The 21,172-nt window shown below is 46.2% G+C and overlaps 1 protein-coding gene across 1 annotated transcript in view; it reads left to right on the top strand.

Annotated features, from left to right (window-relative positions):
- The window catches only part of SLIT3 (slit guidance ligand 3), a 1,101,025-nt gene that overhangs the window by 980,038 nt on the left and 99,815 nt on the right, over positions 1-21,172 (top strand). The window contains exons 27-29 of the mRNA XM_069654301.1: positions 14,138-14,235; positions 15,434-15,573; positions 18,277-18,370. Coding sequence (XP_069510402.1) covers positions 14,138-14,235; positions 15,434-15,573; positions 18,277-18,370 — 332 coding nt within the window. The remainder of the gene's footprint in view (positions 1-14,137; positions 14,236-15,433; positions 15,574-18,276; positions 18,371-21,172) is intronic.

The following is a 21,172-nucleotide window of genomic DNA, read 5'->3' as shown; positions in this document are numbered from 1 at the left end:
CTGCGTGGAGACAGCACTATCAAGAGTCTGATGCCCCTTCCCCCTTCCTCCGTACATGTGTCACATATGTCTCTGATGGAAGCACATGTGCATTTTTAACAACAAACCCGGGGCCATGCAGGGCCCCATCCGCACTCAGCGGTGCCCCCTCTCATACCCTGGGCTTCACCCATCAGTCCCTTTCCCACTCTGACAGGACCCAGGGCCATGCAGGGCCCCATCTGCACTCAGCGGTGCCCCCTCGCATACCCTGGGCTTCACCCATCAGTCCCTTTCCCACTTTGACAGGACCCGGGGCCATGCAGGGCCCCATCCGCACTCAGCGGTGCCCCCTCTCATACCCTGGGCTTCACCCATCAGTCCCTTTCCCACTCTGACAGGACACGGGGCCATGCAGGGCCCCATCCGCACTCAGCGGTGCCCCCTCGCATACCCTGGGCTTCACCCATCAGTCGCTTTCCCACTCTGACAGGACCCGGGGCCATGCAGGGCCCCATCCGCACTCAGCGGTGCCCCCTCTCATACCCTGGGCTTCACCCATCAGTCCCTTTCCCACTCTGACAGGACACGGGGCCATGCAGGGCCCCATCCGCACTCAGCGGTGCCCCCTCTCATACCCTGGGCTTCACCCATCAGTCCCTTTCCCACTCTGACAGGACACGGGGCCATGCAGGGCCCCATCCGCACTCAGCGGTGCCCCCTCGCATACCCTGGGCTTCACCCATCAGTCGCTTTCCCACTCTGACAGGACCCGGGGCCATGCAGGGCCCCATCTGCACTCAGCGGTGCCCCCTCTCATACCCTGGGCTTCACCCATCAGTCCCTTTCCCACTCTGACAGGACTGGATGACTGCACAGCCCCATACCCTCACACCCTACGTGGTTTGTTTTTTCTGGGTTCCCAGCTTCATTGTGCCTCATAATACATTATTTTCTATTGTCAGTGTGGAGTGTGGATTCTCTGGTGCCTAAACTCACACCATTCCTGGGAGTTCTGCGCTGTCTGCGACACACTTTCTTTCATGGCTTTTGCTGACATGGACTCATCAGGTAGGTACTTCCCCCTGCCTTCATGGATGTGGCAAATGGGGAAGAAAGCTTGCACTTTTGCCACTTTTGCCACAGCACTATACCCAGTTACTTGTGCCCATGAGTTACTAGCCCCAGTAGCCCCAGCAGGCTCACTGCTAGCTCTTTGCATCCGGCCAGAGCTGCACTTGGCCAGTTGCGGTCCACGCGGGCTCTGTTACAGGGCCTAACTCGGATGTACTGAGGACATGTTCGGCCTTTTACTGGTGTTCCCGCCCCAGTGACATCTCAGTGGCTAAGGTCATTTCTGTGGGATTCTCACACTGAGGGCTGCAAAGTCCAGGCACCACAGTGCACGCGGGAGAGATCCATTTTCTTCCACTAGAGGATCCGCAGGAGGCTGTATGCGGCCTAGCGACGCCCTATGGATTCCTTGTAACATCTAGGGAAGCAGCTCTTACAGCATTCTGTGTCCGCGCGAGGACTGAAAGGAAGGAGTCTTTGGACATAATATCACCATCAGTCGCCAGATCCGGGGATCTGTCCTTGGAGAATCTAGACTAGGCGGAAGTAACAGATCCCCCCAAACAATCGGCAACTCTGCAGAGTCTATCCTCCCCCTGCCCCATTCAAGACTTTGGCAGAACATCTTCATGCCTAGGGCAGAGGGGACACCGATGTCTTCAGTTGGCATTGGGTCTCCGTCCCTAGCAGCCACCTATTTTGAGTTCAGAGAACTGTGGGTACTTCCATAGCAGTGCCCGTTCCAAACCTGAGCTCGATAGACGACGCAGACATGAGCCTCATAATCCTGGAGTGCTCTCTGCTCAGCTGGTGTCCAGATGTTCATACGTCTTCAGAAGCCTATGACGTCTTTAGTCTTGACGCCCTACTTTGTGGATCTCCGTAGGAGGCTGCATCCTCCGCTGGCTGCTCCCGCACAGCCAGCCTCATACACTCAATGTGGTCACCAGTAAGGTTTCCCCTTATCCTGATCCAGTTTCTCGCTCCTCAAAATAGAAGCGCTGTGGCCCCAAGAGATGACTCCAATCACTGCCATATTATTTTTATCACGCTTTCCTGAACAAGACAGATTCCAGTTGACATCACAATGCCGAGGGAGTAAGATGCTGCTTCCTGGCCCCGATCAAGATGCACACACCTGTGCACACCGCCGTCTAGGCCTCGGTTTCTATCACGAGGCCCCGTGAAGGTGTTGATTGATCCGTCGCAGTCGTGGCACACATACATTCAGTTTTTCATCTGTAGATAAGTGACTCCAGTTGATTCCTGTAGAAGCATTATTCTCAGAGCTGCCTGGGTCCTTTACCAAGTGGATTGTGGCTTCCCCCGCTCTGTTTCTGTGGCCAGGCCATCGCTGCAGGGAGCTCTGACAAGTGTTATGTGTATAAATTGGAGTATGCGCTATGATTGCCCCGCATAGTTCATAATGAGGCCTGTGGCTGGAAAGCTGAACTCCATCTGCTCCTGGAGTCAATCACAGAGATTTCTCAATCCTCCCACAACCTGCGACTGAGCTCAGACATTGGACTTATGTTTTGAGCGCATGTGTTGCAGGAGGTCTGCTTGGTTGCAATGAGTTTGTTGTACAGTAAATATGTATCACAGCTAATCTCCGCGGCCACTGTAGAGCTTTGCCTGTAAAACGGTGACTAGTTTAAAGGGACATGCTCTCTCTCTCTCTCTCTCTCTCTCACAAGCACATTTCGCTTGACTGATTGGATGTACGTGCTATGGCGGGAAATAAAGCCACCTTGGTGAGCATCTTAACTCTCCTTATTGTGCCGCAGTTTGTATATGGCATGACTTAGTCTTTTGAATGGCAGTGCATCTTTCATTAAATGTAATAAAATGTCGGTTGCTTGTGAGGCACACAAACCAAACATGTTCAAGCTGCACCTCTCAATAGGCGCAATTCGGAGAAGAGAAGGTTGGCTTGAAATGTAATCAGGACCTTGCCGAAAAGCTGGACCTCTCCATTAAATTGCAACACGTCCTCCTTCCGAGGAAGCTGAGCTCAGCCCTGCAAGCCACAGAGGGCTAACATGCATCAAACGCAGGTTACTGTATGCCTGTGTAGAGTGTTCTACACCAGGAAGCAATCAAAGTAGATTGTGTGAGATCAGGAATTCTTAACATTCTGAAATGAGTGGCACACTATATAGGAGGGTCTCTCTCTCTCTCTCTCCCTCTCTCTCTCTCTCTCTCTCTCTCTTTCTCTCTCGCTCTCTCTCTTTCTCTCAAGCTCAATGTTCCCAATATTTTCTGTCTTTCATGTCCTTATGCCTCAATTGTCACCCACTTTCCTTACTTCCTATCTTTCCTCTGTCGTTTCCCTTCCTTCCTTCCTTCCTTCCTTCCTTCCTTCCTTCCTTCCTTCCTTCCTTCCTTCCTTCCTTCCTTCCTTCCTTCCTTCCTTCCTTCCTTCCTTCCTTCCTTCCTTCCTTCCTTCCTTCCTTCCTTCCTTCCTTCCTTCCTTCCTTCCTTCCTTCCTTCCTTCCTTCCTTCCTTCCTTCTTTCCTCCCTTCCTTCCTGTCCTTGCTTTAGACATATGGTCTTACCCATGATATGCAGGGATCAGTATCCTTACACCACAACGCATAAATGCCCCCCCCCCATGGGACTTGAAAGATATGCAGCCCATTCATATAGGAGAGGGGTACTTAGCACAATGTGAAGGCTACAATCATTGTGCTTGATGAGTAGGGTAATAGGTGTTGCATCAGGCAGTGCTGCTAGACATGGGAAGCAGAACAGAGGCGTGTAGGCATGGGTTGACCGGGGTTCCTATTTCTCTGGTAGTTGCAAGAAATTCAAGATCATTCTCCTCTCAGTTGTTACTGCAGAGATGTTCCTAGTGGACTAATGTTAAAGTGGGAGCCCTATATGAGAAACCTTAACACATCTCCTTCCTGTCCAGATGTTATCTAGTTGGTCATTTCCCTTGGTAGGTTGGAAAAAGAATGACTCATTTCCCTCGGTCAAGTAACTGGTCATATCACTTCCACATAGCGATGATATTGGCGTGAACACTGTTATTCTGGTTGCTCTGGTAGCCCTGTTGAATTAGCCTCTCTAGATACTTGAAGGCATCTAGTTTGGTATCTACTACAAATCCAGGCAGCTTTAGTGCATTGTCTGTATTGACTCTTCGACAAAGTCAGCGTATAATCAATGGTGAGTGCAAGTGATTACTCCTGGGGGATATTAGTTAGGTACATTTTGCATAACCAGTACTACTGAATCACCTAAGACGTCTGTGATTTGCCCAAATAAGATTATCTTTGAGGGGTCTAAAAGAGAGAGTAGGTCGTTATAGATTAAACAATTAAGCAGGACAGATTTGTTTTTATCAAAAGTTTAAAAAACGGTTTCTAGAGTAGGTAACTAGAAATAGTGTTTTTCATTTTTAGTGTAGATTGGGGAATATGCAATAAAGATTTCTAATAGTATTGTGAATTCTATGTCTGCAATTGGCTTGCCAGTGCGAGGCATACAGTTCATTATCTTTCTAGCTTTAGCACGGGCAGTCCCTTGCAAGATATAGTATGTTAGTACAGTTGATCTGGGTGCTGGCTTGCTCCTCAGCAGCCCTCAAATCTGTGTGAGTCACCAGAATGTACTAGGATGCTCTTGAATATGTTTTAAAGGTTCTCCCAGACCTACACATTATAATGAATCATTCAGATGACTTTTAATATCAATGTAAACTATTTCAATATTTGGTGGTGAACATGTTAATTTTTTCCTCTCTGCACACATTGGGATACCCCACATGCATCCTTTTATCAAGGAGATGATGTGTGATTGTATACACCATTGCTGAGCTATGTTCTACTCCTTCTAATCTTATCAGCACAGAAGAACAGGGTAGTAAAGTCTGATGACATCTCCACCCAAAAACACAAACACTTATCCCAAGAATAATTGTCCTCTTGCGAATACTGCTGCTGCTAGTGGCAGAAATGATGCAGCATCAAGTAGACTGGGTACATTTGTACAGTCATGCATTGTAAATGTATACAGTCATGCATTGTAAAAATGTATACAGTCATGCATTGAGACACTCAGTCGGTAGGAAAATACTACATTGAGAGCTCATTGCTCAGGTTAAGTCGGCTAGGATGTGCGGCCTACTTATTCCGCAACGGGGAAGCCTGTACATAGTAGGAATGGAGGCCTACAAAGACCTCTGAGGGGAAATATCCGTGGGGGCTTGGTGAAGTCACTCCACATGCATTTGGTGGAGGTCTTCTATGTTTAGTTTATGGGAAAGTAGTGTACCCACAGCAACTGGTTGATGGAATTCTGTATGTGGTGAACATGGATTTGGCATAATCACAGTACCATAAGGAACTATTTGTATGTTTATCACATGGACGAAGGAGTATTTCCACATCTATGTGTCCATTGTAGCATAGGTAATCGCGAAAAATCAAATATTATTTTCTCATGCACTCAGGAAAAATGTTTAGCTAAGTTATTCTGGTGGCAACATGTCGTTTTAAGTTTTTGTGAATGGGTGCTTGGTCTGTCCACAGACATTTCTTTAGTCCGTACATGCTCTGTGAGGCCATGGAAAGAGATGTTGGCTCCTACCTCCTCGCTCTGGGGGTGCCTTTGCCTGTGCGGTCCAGCTACTGGCAGTGAAAGTAAGGGTCAATGGCGAAGTAACATTTTTTGTTCGCAGGTTGGTTAGAATGGCTCCACAACAGTCTTCTTTGGCAGGCCAAGCGTTGTTCATGTGTAGTGTCAGGTGTCTTGACCCACGTTTGAATCATTATGCTACAACATTTGGTGCTGTGGGCTTAGAAAATCCAAGATGGCTGAAAAACTCACATTTGCACCAGAATCCAGGAAAACCGCGCAGTTTTGCGCACACTAAAATGGTCGCCTGACCTGCCACCACCAGTGCGAGCGTGATGGGCCAGAAGCACCATGAGTGAAACGTGGTGCCAAAGGAAAAACAGCAGTGCCGGTTAGCTGAAAAAGCGCCTTGAAATCACCTTTGTTTCTCTGAAATTCAAGCTCAAAATGCCTATTTCAAACATTGAAAGATATTCAAAAATCTTACTGAACACCAGCAGACATTTGGCAGAATGAAGTCTTGTGTGCATACAAAATCTGGAAAAATGAAGAGCCTAAAATGATGTTGATAACAAAACTGGCTGAGCTGTGGATGTCAGCAGCTCAATTGAAATTGGACTTAAAACCACTAAAATCGAAATATTTAAAATAAATGAGTGATTTACTTTGGAGTGTCACATAGGTTGCAACTGTTTAAATGTCATAGTTTTGAACTTAGAATCAGAGTTCTAGCTGCATGTGTCAAAATTGTAAGTTTGATTTGCATGAAAAAAACTGGAACAAAAGTGACATTTAGCTGAAGCCTGGCTTGAAGAGATTGAATTCTGCCTGACAACTACCCCCGACAGGAGTGGAAACTTGCCCAGCAACTGCATTCCCAGGCCTGGCCTCCCTTCTGCTGCACCGCCAATAGGAGATCACACCTCTCTGATTGAATTAGGGATGGGGTACCTGGGGCTGCAGGAAACAGAACAATGAGCTTTCCTTGGCTCAGGCAAATGTTAATTTAGGGGGGGTCGTAAATGGCTTCCTCTTGGAAGAAACTGGGAGGAGCAGTGCTTCTGGGAGCCACCTGAGTTCGAGGCGGGGACAGACAGAAATCCCCCCATGTGCTTTGGAACATAAACCACACCCATCTGGGCCAGAGCATAATTTTAAAAAGATGGATAATTCATAGTACGAAATTGGCAAAATTATATAATAATATCATTTATTCTTGTGATTTTTCTGTGCACATTTCAAGAGGTGTTAGGACTCTGTACGATGTTCTGAGGCCGAACCCCACTATTTATTAATATTGCAGACACTGTGCTTACACTAGAGAATTGAAAACTTATTGTAATGTGCTCAGGGAGGTGGTGTACCTCTGTGTAAATTTTGAGGAAAAAACAATGTTGCAAAAGCTACTAAAAAGCGCAAAATGTTGTCATTTCTGAATCCAAGCTCGCAGGAACATGGGGCTTGATCAGGGACCTATCTTAATTCATCCATCATGTGTACATGTATTTTCAACAACTTGTGTATCTGGGAAATATGTATTTGGATCAAAAATGGAGTTGTGTGCAAATTGACAAGGGGAGGATCCTCTGACCCATAAACTTACCTCATCACGATGACACTCCATTTCCTTCCCCCAATCAAGGGAGAGAGGAGAACTTGGCCAATGATAAGTTGTGAGGGGCAGGCTTAGTTATGCCCACGCACCCACCCACTTTCTAAAGACATAAAAGGACCCACTGAAATCCAGGTAGGGACATTCACTTTCCACTTCAAACTGATTTCTTGCGAAGCATTTTGCCGGACCAGACAATATCCAGAAGACTCCAGAACCAGAACTTAGAAAACCAGACTCCAGATTTCAAAACTTGCAGCAGAGAGGCCTAGTCCAAAAGCTGAATCCTTCTCAGCAGGCCTCAGAATCCAGCAACCTAACCAAACTATTCAACAGCCGGGCGAGCTGTTTGATTCTGGCCTAGAACCTTGTTCCAGAAACACCCAGAAAGCAGAGCTGTATGCAGTGCCAGGAACTTTTGCCAGAACCAGAGATCCAGACCAGCAGAGCAGAGCTGACCCAGATCGCTGTGAGTAGAACCGGTACCAGAGACCGTCTGTGGCGAGCGAACCGCAGCTAAACCTGTTGACCAGATCGGTGATGGAGGCCCATTCCTCTCATTTGTTGCAGGTTTGTTGCTAGGAGGCCAAGCATATTAGAAGTGCGTACCAGAATAAGAACATTTAAGACAAGACAGTTTTGTTATCAGATTTGAAATGTGGGACTAGGACAGCTAGTGTGTACAGTTTAGGTCCCTGATAGGGTAAGGGGTAGGATGCAGCAGGCCTAGCAGCAAATAGAATGTAGAGTCCGAGTGTCTTTTGAGACATGACAGGGTGGCTGACTTGGAGGCATTCAACACTGTAAAGGTCTTTAGGGTGGGGTATGACTGGCGACCATTCAGGGAGGTTTCAGATGTTTGGGATGGGGAAGGGACAAAGATGGTATATGTATTAATGCACAGTTTTGGACATATTCTGTTCATATGTAAAGGAGCCCCTTTGTATCTGTAACAATACAAATCAGTTTGAAACATATTCGTATTGTTGAACTCAGAGGTGTCTTCCTTCCTCAATCCACAGAGTTTGGAGGCACAGCAGACATCAGAATTGAGGAGTATTCTCCACAAGCATTGCAATTTATGCAGTAGACGTCCTTTAGGGATTGACGCAGCACAATGTTAGGGATTAGACCATACGTCTCCACGACTTGGCTCTAGTGGCCCACCAAACATTCCCCTACAGCAGAAGTGTGGAGTATATGGTTTGGGAATGAACGGGGCTTGTTGTAGCAGTTCATCTACGAGAGTTTTAATGTATGGGTTTCTTTTTTCAGTAGATGGTCAAAGTTTGTCTCTTGCAGGACTAGCTTATCAGAAAGGCTACCCACTAAGACGAGATTGTTAATTAGGGTAAAGTTTTATCAGCATGTTCAAAGTTTACAGATGGGAGAATTTGTTTATAGTTTGTGTCCCAAAACAAGTTGGAGGTAAGGTAAAGGCAGGACTTGGGGCAGGATGAAAGAAGCAGGATCAACGCTGAGTGGTTCTGCAGGAGTTATGGAGTCTGTGGTATGCAGGAGTTATGGAGTCTGTGGTATGCAGGAGTTATGGAGTCTGTGGTATGCAGGAGTTATCGAGTCTGGCCTCACAGGAGGACCTGTTGATCAGCAAAACGAGATTTTGCAGAAAGGTGATTTAGTGGCCATTGAGGGAGGGTTCAACTGTTTAAGGTACAGGATGGCATTAGGATGATTTATGCATTATTACAGCATTTAGGTCATCATTTGTTTTTTAAGGATGAGACTAATTTGGAGGTGATGTGAGAGCCGGCGTACTTCACAATTATTTGCCAGTTTACCACTCCCCTCTCTGGCTCCAGTCTTGTTCACACCATTGGCCCTCCCGGGGAAGCGCTTAATCCTCTGCTGCTTGCTGACGATCTACCACATTGCATTAAAAGGGAAGTATTAAGAAATTCCACATTGAATAAATGGGGAAACGTGCCATTCTTGGCAGTTTGATAACGTTTTCTCCTTTCAGTCAACAAGATATTTCCAATTGCATTACACTCTAAGTGAATATAGATCAAATTCTGTCAACACTGATATTTCTCTGTAACTACTCAACAGCAGGAATGCTTTATTGGCTAAAATAGCTCTATCTCGCTCCTTAGCAAGCAGGCATCTCGCAGAGCAGTGTTACTGAAGTCAGATTTCTCTTGGCTGAATGAAACAGATTGCTAGCTGCCAAATGCAGAGTTAGCAACTGTAGCCGGTGTGCAATGCTTCCAGAGGTCAGATAAAGGGCAGCCATTTTGTGCAACGTCTGTCACATACACTCTCTAATGAATTACAGTACACAGCACAATGAATTTAAATCACTTGTGGGAGTAGGACCAAGGTCTCATTTTTTGCAAACATGTGTTTGGCGCTTCCAGTAAAAATATAACAGCTTGTCGTCCAACTGGGTCTGTCTTACACTTTCTGCTCCGATGTCCTTGCCAGTGGCAGGATTAATGATCTGCCACAGTGCTCGACTTCTGAATCCTCGAATAACAATGAAGGGCCACAGTCCTGTGGAAATGTAGGCACTCTGGGACCATGGGATGCAGAAGCTGATTCTACTTAATCTATGCAACATCACGTGCCAGCCGGCCTGCCACAGAGCTGGGGCACATCAGCAGAACTTCCTGCATAGAGGCATGGCCATTGGAGCAGTGGCACACTGACTGAAAGACCAGTTAATATTGTAGGACTACGCAGGATTTATTTTTATTTATTTATTTATTTTGTTTGTTTAAAGTGCAGACCTAGCTCGAGAGCAGCAGAGCGCTGTACAGGGTGTGGGTAGCTGGCCTTTGGGCTGGCATCTTTTAACAGTAGCACAGTACAGTGAGGTCTGTGTGTCAGTGTGTGTGTGTCCATTGGAATTAGTCATCGGTCAGGTGTTGTTGAAAGAGCCATGTTTTTGAGAGATTTGTGAAATAGGCAAATTGTGGGGGCATGCTGTGTCGACACCGGGATCGCGTTCCAGACGGTGGCTGCTTGACAAGAGAAGGATTGTTTGTGGGTCCTCTCTTAGAGGACGAGTTGTGATTCAAGCTGGTTGGTCGATTTTCTGCGTGGGGAGCATGTGCCACCAGATATGCGGAGCTTAGTCACCAGATACACTGGTGTGCTACTAGCGACTGCTTTGTAGATGATACATGCAGTCTTGAACAGCAACCTGTCTTGGAGCGGAAGCCAATGTAGTTTGCATAGGATGTGGGTAATTCAGTCAAATTTCTATGCTCCCTTAGTAAGATGTGCTGCAGCGTGGTGGACTGATTTTAGGGGAGCCAAGTGAGCATCTGTAAGCCATGTCAGGATTCACATAAATAGTAGTTTGTTATCGTTAAGTGGTGGTTGGTTGGATCAGGGTCTGTAGGCTGAGAACAAAAGTCTGACTTTGCCGAATCCAGCCCATAAAGGCTGCCACCTGCAAGGTCAGACTTCCGTTCACCCCCCTTTACACCAGTCCTATTCAGGGGGCCCTCCCACATCCACACTCAGCAGTGCCACCCCGCAGACCCCCTTCCTGCTCCCCACTTTCCCCCCTCCACTTACCTGCTGCAGCCCTTTCTCTCGAATCCAACGTATGCAGGCCAAATAACACAAAGCCCAAATGCTTCATGCCAGGCTTCACTATGCAACATTTTGTGCATCAGGCTTCAGGTTATGTGGCCTACACACTGCAAACGGATTAGATACATGTACTGGTGCAATCCAGAGGCGTGACGGCCAATATGACTAGTTTAACTGAGTAGTTCCATTGCCACGTCTACTTTCCACTGGATTCTAAGCAGCTCCCATTAATCCGCTGCATGCTTTGGCGTACTCCCCTCCCATCAGCGACCCCATATTCCTAAAGTTACAGTGCTCTTGGCTCCAGACACTCATTTTCTACCTACCTAGCTTTCAGCATGCATTATTGTTGAAATGATTAAGAATTGGATGTTAGAATGCATTGTTCATCCCTTCCAAAATACTAGTATATAAAAAACATCAACGCTGTAAAAGGGAATGTTAGTAAAATGTAGTTGGGAGGAATACTTCAGGCACTGAAAAGTAGGTGGTGGGACTGACGAGATGCCACAATTCGGATGGGCATGGTCAGAGGTTTAGCATTCAGTTGGCCTCTCTCTCGAGGTCAATCTTAATATCCTCCACCCTGAAATTTGATAAGAAAACCAGCTATCAGATTTTGTCCAGGACCGTTGGTCGGTTGAGGTTGAAGACCAACCACAAAACCTCATTACCCAAAAGCAAAGCAGACCTTTTTGAGATGAGAATCTCATTTTCAGCGATGAACGCTAAACTTGATTGAGGCCCTGCTGTTTAAGGAACTCTTAGACTTCTGAGCCTTTTTTGGTGCCACAGGCCAACACATTTTCAACCATTGCTGTTGCTTACTGACACGCCAACTTGTTTATCGCATCCCCCTTCTGCTCCATACTCTGTCCCCAACTCCAGCCCACTCTCCTTCCTCAGCTCCCTGAGGTGGCCTGTCGTGCAAGCGGCATCTTGTGAATCACAAATAAAAGCAAATAATGAACTGATAGGCCATGAAGGAGAATTCATTATTTTCTACTTTGGAGGAACCAGAGCAAATCATACGATCTTGTGGCAGTCAGTGAGGTCTTTTCACACATAATTGTGAATACAACCCTGTCAATTACAGAGCCATCAGATAAACAAGGCTATACAAACCGGGGGCTAAATATCTCCAGACAACATTATGTGCCTATGTCCCCTCCAGAGCACTTCGCTCTCAATCTTTGCTAACTATTTAGGTCCCCCAGATAAAATATTCCCGTATAGGCGGTCAAGCGTTCTTCACTGCTGCAGCGAAGGCCTGGAGCTCTCTCCCACTCTCCCTTCGAGGAATGGATAATCACCTCCCCTCTCACCGCTCCCTGAAGACTCTTCTTTTCTAAATCAGCTTGATCCGGTCTCTGCTGGCTACTTTTGGTTGTTAGCGTCAAGATGCCCTTGGGCTACCGCTTAATAAGTTCTATTAACATAACATAACATTAGTGGCATGTACGGCATATGAATTTAGTACCACATAAATTAACCTGTTTCCATGGCAATTACCTACTTGCACATGCTAATTTTAGCATCCCTGTCTACAATTATCGAACTTTTCAGCATGCAGAGAGCAAGCACAATTGAAACTCATTGACCACTTTTTAATACAAAGACTTTTTGTGACACATACAGCGACTTTCAGATTACCCAGAGCATGCACTCTGTCTGAATTGTTTAAATTCATAATTCAGTTTAGGTTCTGAATAAGTGTCAAGATACTATATCAATACAACTTTAGCATGGCACAAGTATCAGGTGAGTTCAACTGCACGTGCGACATCTGAAGCAGCGCAACCAGGTTAGATGTGAAGAGTCCGACATGCCGAAGTACTTATGTATGTGCTCTCTCACATGCCATGTCAACTCACCTGAGGTCACCTGTAGCCTGCATACAACCAATAGCAGTTGCCATTCTGTCTTCCCTTGCCCGCTGGCCAGGTGGCTATGTCTCACTTCAGACGGCAGGAGGCCTGGCCTAAAGTTTGCTGACAAAGGTGCTCCAGCGTTGGACCCGGAATGGTTTTGATTGAAATACTTGCACATGAAATAAGACAAAACATTGCACCCATGTTTCCAAAATGTGAACACACAAACCTTTTGAGAGTCTGCCGCCACCTCACCCACGCCAGGGACCCAAAGTTCTCCAAAAGTTGGATTTTGCGCTAGGGCCCCCAGGGCATGTGGGCTGGGGGATCGGAGGATCTGTACAAGGCCTACTGCTAATTTCACTTGATGTGTACCAGAGGTCTGAAAGCTCAGGCTCTCCAGATGTTTTGGACTATAATGCCCATGATTATTAAGGGGTGATGGGAGTTGCAGTTCAAAACATCTGGAGAGCCAAAGGTTGCAGACCGCTGGAATAGACCTTCCACTGTTGCAGCTTCTTCTCTCTAGGTCTGCTGACCAATGTGTTGCTCTCACTATCGCCCCTTTTCTCACAACATTCAATTCTGTGTCATTGAACAACTACCTGTATAAATGTGGAAGACTTAAGTACACCTTTGGGTTAGTGCCAGCCCACAAGCGCAGTCTTCATATGTTTGTTCCTCTATGATATGGACATTTCTGAACTATGTCTTCATTTCCCGTAACAAGATGCAGCCAATCTCTGCAGAGGCTGCTCCCCAGTGAAGTGCCTGGTTCACAGAAGCCTTTTATAATGGCACAATCCCATTGGAAAACGCTCTGTGAATCAAGCCCTACGTGTGTGCCACGTGTGGCCTACACAACGAAACACGCTGGTCCCCTATTTCACCAATCAGCTTGAAGAGTTTGGAAACTTTGCATCTTTGTCATTTATAAGATTAAATTCATCTGATGGCAAAGCTTGTGTGCATGGCTACAGTCCAACCAAGAAAGTATCTGAGCCTGAGCTATAAGTACTATCTCGGGAGGATAGTCTCGGGAGGATAGCTCAGGGGAAATGTGCTCGCCTTGGAAGCAAGACGACGTGGAGCAGCACAGGTCCGATCCCTGGGTCCGCGCTTAGAAACTCTGATTATTAAGCATGTTATAAATAACGTATAATAATAAAAATCATAATTATCAAATGGCTTTTCATGATAATTGCCAACCTACTTCCACTGGAACTCGATTAACCCTGTATTGTCCACCTTGTTCTCCTAGCTGCTTAGAAGCGTCTTTTATTTGTGTTGCGCGATATACTGCAAGGAGGCGCTATGCCTAGCGGGTAACTAAGACTGTATGAATTTACATCTTGGTTCCGTGCATATCTATAACCGATGTCAAATCGGGAAGCACCGCCAGTTCTGGAGCCTGAAACCACTAACGAGCCTTTCTGTGAACCTCATTCCCTAGGGCCGAGACTGCGAAGTGCCCATCAATGCCTGCATTCAGAACCCATGCCAGAACAGTGGGACGTGCCACATCAGTGAGGCGGACCAAGATGGATTCAGGTAACAAGCAGCAAAAAACATGAGAAACACTTCCCAGCTCTCTTAAAAATATAGGTCGACTCAGTATAAAGCGGGTCAAGGAAAAGTATGCATTTTCTGTACAATAGGAGAAGGTGCGAACTTTTCAGCTTAATCCTGTGCCATCACTTTGCAGAAAACACACACAGAATTGTAGTTAAGGACAGCCATGTAATGACGGGTCTTGTATTATTGAAAAACGGTTATCTCTGTTTTGCATCATGAGGGGGGATATTGTGGATCGGCAAGGGGTCCATTGCGGACAGACCCTCTTTCACGGGGGGCACAGGGAACCCTCAGGTTGAGTTTGGATCTCGCTCGCTGCAAAGGGAAGGGGAGAGGGCCTGCATGCATCGCAGTGAGGGTCAGTGACACGCCGGGTTCAGCTCGTGTCCGCGAGGCGGGAAAGCAGCAGGTGAAATCTAATGAGACGCTGGGCCCATCATTAAAAGAAAATAGGTTTTATTTATAAAGCAAGACCGCGTGTGGAGATGGGGGAAGAAGCCTGTCGGGTAAGGGGGACCCTCACAGTTCAAGGCCGCCAGGAAAGGAACTAGACGTCAAACTCCTATCACGGGAGGCTCCTGGGAGTCTAGTCTCCAGCCCCTTCTCCATGGACAAATGTTCAGCAAACACTTTAGGCTGCCAGCTTTGCGTGCACGCGCTAGGTGAAAGGCATGTTGTGCTTAAAATTCAACTTTGCATTCACTGTTATTCTCGTTTCCTGTGTATTGCTTGATTTTGGGATTGCACTGAAAGGCTGGAAAAGACATGCTTTTCTCAGGTGCTACACATTGTGTTAAATGCAACAAAGTGGCTTCTGCATCTTAGCCATCGGGGCGCAGAGGCGTAGCCAGGATTGTCTAACAAGTGGAGCCTGAGGCTAATGCAGTTGTGCCCACCGCAGCCACATTAACATCTGTAAATGCCCACACGGAGCTGCTGAGTGGGCATTTACAGATTATGGATAGGCCTTGCCCACTCAGGTCCTACCCTGTCTGCTCCAGCATACTCTCACATGCCGTACAACCCCTGCGGCCGCTGGCTCTCGATATGCATCTTTCTCGGTGCCCCGGCGAGCTCTCAACATGCCCCCTAGTCAGTGTCTCCGCGTGCTTTCAGAACAGATCCTAGTTAGTGCTCCCTCTTTCTCACTCGTGCTCTCATTCTCCTCTTACAGTTGTTCCTGCCCTTTGGGATTTGAAGGGGAGAAATGCGAAATTAACCCAGATGACTGTGAAGACAACGACTGTGAGAACAATGCCACCTGCGTGGATGGGATCAACAACTATGTGTGCCTTTGCCCACCAAATTACACAGGCAAGTTTATTTGTTTTTTCTCTCTTGAAACTCATAATGCAACGATGGGCGCTGTTTTCCTAGATCATGTGACACCATGTAGGCCACTATTGCCCGAGACCCCGCAGCCCAATGGAGGCCAATAACACAGTGTGATTGGCATAATAATAATAATAACAATAATAATAATAATAATAATAATAATAATAATAATAATAATAATAATAATGTGGATCGGCAAGGGGTCCATTGACTGCTACCCTAGGCTGCATTGTGCAATGAAAAGGATAAGATGTGTCCCAGGCCAGTTAGGAGAATGGTGAGTACTGTTTCCCTATGCTACATATCACAATAGATACCATCATTGCCCCAGACCGCAGGGTGCCATGGAGAATGCCTCTGCCCTAGATCAGATAACAGCAAGGTGAAGAATGGCCTCACTTACCTTTGGCACTGCCCCAATAGTTCACATTCTCAAAGGGAGTTACATTCTCAAATTTGTCTCGGGAGGATAGCTCAATGGCAACGTGCTAGCCTTGGAAGCAAGACGACACGGAGCAACATGGGTTCGATCCTCGGGTCTGCGCTTAGAACCCTCTGGGTATTAAGCGCATTATAAATAATCAATCATAACAATCATTATAAATAATCAATCATACCAGCAACACTGTTCTGTGTATTGATAAAGTGCGGGAATATAAACTGAACACCATATCCCAGGAATTGGTCCTCTGTAAGTGTCAAACATGCAGCTTTGCTCTGTCTGACTGGACAGGATTCCAATCAGCTTGGTATTGCATGTTCCAATGTGGGCACTAGGGGGCGTTAGCTGTGCAGTGCATTGCCCTTCACTGCAAGGTGAGATCGATGTTCCAGTGGCCCAGATGGTAAGGTTATGGCCCATGAGGACTCCCCTCCAGCACCAACACCAGCCACTTACAAAGTGGATGGTAACTGCATTTCTCATGGAGGCATGTTAGCTCAGAAAGATGCAGCGAATCTGACCGAGGATGTGCAATGATATCTCATATCAACATGTGCAAAGATTTCATTAGGGGGGAATGTTAGAACACACCAATCATATGTCACGTTGCAATGCACTAAACACGAACACTGAGCCAGTTGCATAGAGGGATGCTGTGCTTCTTTGACAGCTGATTTCTAAACTAGTCTTCCCGCTGCTGTTGGGCTTCAAAAAGTACCTTACCTGAAAAGACAAGCAATGAATATACAGAATTAAACAATCTGAGAACATTCCATGCTCTAATACTGATGTTCTTATAAAACGATCAGTTCTATTCATGACTGTCACAAAAAAGTATGCACAAATAGTCCAAATAGCTTGTAAAGGCCCTCTACATAAATACTCCAGTTAAAGACTAACTGATTGCAAGGGGTCTCCTGATCTCTGGATGACAATGCATTGCTAGAACGTTGGCCTGCACGCGTTTCGCTCTGTCGAGGGACATGAAGCCTACAGTGCATGCTTCTTCAGGGTCCAGTGACGCATGCATGTATTTAGTTTACCCTCTTCGTCTGTAAACCTTCACAGAGCATTTAGATCGCTCAGGGATACCTATTATTGATTTCATACATATGTGAATGTCTGCTTCTGTCTAATAATACCGTCCACTTGGACTAATGAATTCTTAGCCACAATCGCCTGTAGATATCCGGGAGAGGGGGGGGGCTACTTTTAATCTCCTCAGGGTGTTGATTATATAACCACAATAACTTTTGTGTTCTCATGTTCAAGATAAATAGTCATAAATCGATCCTGGTTGTTTTCTTATCTTACACATACAATGGCTTCTGTTCTGTATTAATACTGTTGGATATGTCTTTACTAGGTTCTCAATGGAGAGATCCCACAGTACGGTTGTACGTCCATTCATTACTAGTAGATAATAGCTGCCTTCCAAGCCTTCTGATTGGCTGAGGTGCACTGCCCATGTGCTACTACATGGCACATTAGGGTCTTTTCGTTAGGTTTAACCTAAATGATGAAATTTATGACTGCATCATAAGCATTTGACAAAGTTGCACGGATCAGGGGGAGGATTTTAAAATACAGGTTATGTGTGATTATATAAAAATGTCACATCACAGTGTTTAATCAAAAATAACGCATTCCTCAAAGAATTAAAACGTAATATGCAGGAACATGAAAACAATAATTAGTACCCGGCGAGGGACAAAAAACTTGTTACAGCGGGCTCATTGGCCCTTGCCGGGTCGTTATCAGCTGCGTCCTGGCCACCATGGAAATGGAGAAGGGACTACATATATTCCCTTCTCTCGTTCCATGGCAACCATCTTTTATTTCTTCAGTTGCTTACACGCCACAGGTGTCTTGCAACTTAAAAAAGACACTTTTGGTACCCCAGTTATATGGGCCAGGCTGCTAATAGTAATAAGCCCCTCGCTGGTAATGTCCTGGGGACTGCGTTAAGGCCCTTGCTTTGCTCTGGCCTGTAACTAGGGCACCCAGGGCATTACCTGAAGCGGTAATGCCGCCACCCAGCTGGGGGCTTATTGCTTAATTAATGTTGACATTGAAATAGACATTTGCTGTCAAGAAATATGCATAGTTACTTGCTGGCTTTTGTTGGCAGGGCTGCCCTTTGAAAACAGTCTGGAAACAAAGGCTGTGTTAGAGTTCTGCTATCATTGTTCCCATTATGTGTCCTTTTGACTGTAACAAATGTGCTTCCTCTGCTTCAGGTGAGCTCTGTGATGAAGTCATCAATCACTGCGTTCCAAGTCTCGATCCCTGCAAATTTGACGCCAAGTGTATCTCCCTGGAAAAAGGATACAGGTAATTACTACGCTGCGCGTTAAATATGTTAGACCCCAGGCTGATGAAGTTGGGTAAAGGCGAACGCTAATGTAAAAAAGGAAAACACAAATGACGGAAGAAACACTGTGAAATAGACGAAACGATTAAAAGGGGGAGCATTAAAAGGAGAAAGACAGAGAGAATCAAATAAAGACTTATTTTAACCTAGAATATACATAAATAACATTGTTGAATGGAAGATATGGTGTGAAAGGAATGCATTGCTCAAATATTAAATAGAACAGATGCAGGAATTGGATTTAACCAACGGGAGTGGCGGTTCAATGAAACAAGAAAGGATGGGAGGGACCATTGAAGACATTCCAATGGGAAGGGGAGAGAGGGCGGAAAGAAAGATCAATCGCACAAACAAAGAAACAACAGACCTGAATGAAAAAGGGAACAGTGTAATTAAATGACCACTGAAATAAGAGACACGGAAAGCACCTAGAAAAAAGTAGACCAAATGAAGAAAGGTGTTAAGAGAAGTCGTAAAGAATCAGAGGGTGGCTTGAAGGAGGAACACAATGTTTCAAGACAAAGGTTAAGATAAGGCAATTATGAAATGTATATTTGATAAGATATACCTCGATATGATTGTTTAAAATCAAGAGGTTTAACTGCACACATTTTAGATATTGACAGTGCCATAGGTATATCAATTAAAAGCATGTCAACTGCACCCATTGTTTAGAACCCCTGCAACTTAATTGCAGTGCTGTGCTTTCTGTGCTCTTATGCTGGACACAGTACACCTCACCCACTATCCAAGCCCTACTATGGCCCCTGTGTGGATGCTGGACATGCTTAAGTGATCTTTGAACCTCCAGTACCCTCCCCCGCCTCCCCTTCCGTGACCTTGGCTCCAGCACTTTGGGCATACTTCATTTTTGCTCACTGTAAAATACTTCTCATAGCTCCAGACTAATGGTGTTATATATTCCTCTAACTGTGCTGCTAAGTAGAACCCCATACTTGGCATTCCAAACAAGTCCCAGCGCAGGTTTCTGAAACCTGCAGCTCTGCAGATGATGTCGGGGGGAAATTCTGCTGGGGTCGGCCGGGCCGTCCGCAGACCTCCGGGCAGGGAGGCCCCAACTCCTCCCGTATATCCCAGATGAGATAGAGTATGAGACACACACAAGGAGCAAGGCGACTCTGCTGTTTATTTATACAAAACGGCAGGGATGGGTCAAGGAGCGTACGCGTCCGTCCTGACACACACATAATCGTGGGGCTCGCAGGCCCTTTTTACTGCATTATGACGCGCTACTTGCGTCACTTCAGAAAGTTAACAAAAAACCTATCGCCACTCTTAATTGGTTGCTCGAGTGGTAGGGTTAGTATAGTACACATATAGAGAATGATATTAGTGGACAAGGTGTAGTCAGGTGGTATATCTGGGTTGTCCCTATAATTGGATACATAAGAATTGTTACATGAAGGCTCCTGAGGATTGGCTAATGTTACTGACGTCTGAGATAAGAGCCCCATGTTCTGATTGGTGCATCCGTGAGCTCCCCAGCCTGGGACCACCATTGTTCCCAGCTCTCGGTGTACCTGTGTTTGCAACAATGTTTCAATATGGGTACGTGCAGACAATGTGAGGATTTATTCATAGGTGGAAGGCTGACCGCTCCCACTGTAGCAGGTGTCCATTGAGCCTTTCAAGTGTCTCGGCATGTGTCTCGTAGTGAGGGACCCTGATGCCTTTTCTCTCCTGGGTTTTGGCATCTCGTCAAATTCGGCTTGGTCACGTGAGGCGGGACCGTGTTTGAGGCAGAATTCTGCACAATTAATATTGCTTTTCCACTGTGTGTCTGGTTTAATTTGTAGATATGACTTTAACGTTGGTACGCGGAGTGCGAGGTTGCAACATCGTGCCTTTGATGATTTGTTCTTGGATGTGGGCTTGCAACATTGCGACCTTGGCTGGTTGCTCCATCGGGTTCTTTCTGCAGGATCAGCAACCTGACTCTTGCTTTGTTAATGTCCACGGGAGCTCTTGTTTGAGGCCTACTCGGGCCTGGTGCTTAAGTAGTCTGTTTGGTGCATAGGTGCTTTAGATTATAGTAGCATACATTTCCATGACCAGTATCGTGTTTCCATTATACCTCTCATGGTGGTAACGGGTTTCAAGGGAAGCGTGAGCAAGCGTTATAGATGAGTTCATGATGCATCTTGCGTTTCTGCATTCTGAAAGCCTATGTAAAAATAATAAAGATGCACGTCCGTGAATATGCCTGTCGCCTACGTCAGAGCACTGAGTATGTTCTTCGTGTAGATTGGTGTGGAAATGTTAAGTGTGTATACTTGTACAGATGTGCTTCCCGTTGTCTAGGTCGTCATGGCATCTCTAACGACGTGTGGTTTTTAGTCTAGCTGATCCGAGCCGCAGGTGTCGGCATGGCCAGTGCGGGCTGTTGGGCAGGCAGGTGGACACATCCGTATGTTCCTGTACCAGGGTACCTGGTCGTCTGGTAAATGGACAAACTCTTCTCGCGGCGGGTGTCTGGGCCGTGACCCTCTAGGCCAAGCGCGTGAGGTGAAGGACGGGAGCCTGGTCTTCCATTCTCCCACTTCAGTCCCCCCTCTGGTCGACTTGTCGACCACAAACATATCCTTCTCGTTATCTCCTCTTACCCTCCATATCTTAGTTATCCCTCCGAGATGTCCATAATGGTTTACATGATCTTCAAATGACCAATACATGTATTCACATGTTCCTCCAGGAGTACAGTATACCCATCTTCCTATATAGCTCCTGGGGTTCCTTGGGTT

The sequence above is a fragment of the Ambystoma mexicanum genome, chromosome 3q (assembly GCF_040938575.1).
Source record: "Ambystoma mexicanum isolate Mex_15411 chromosome 3q, UKY_AmexF1_1, whole genome shotgun sequence".
Taxonomy (NCBI): Eukaryota; Metazoa; Chordata; class Amphibia; order Caudata; family Ambystomatidae; genus Ambystoma; species Ambystoma mexicanum.
Note: the sequence above shows the minus strand (reverse complement) of the source record. Positions and strands in the feature narration are given on the sequence as shown.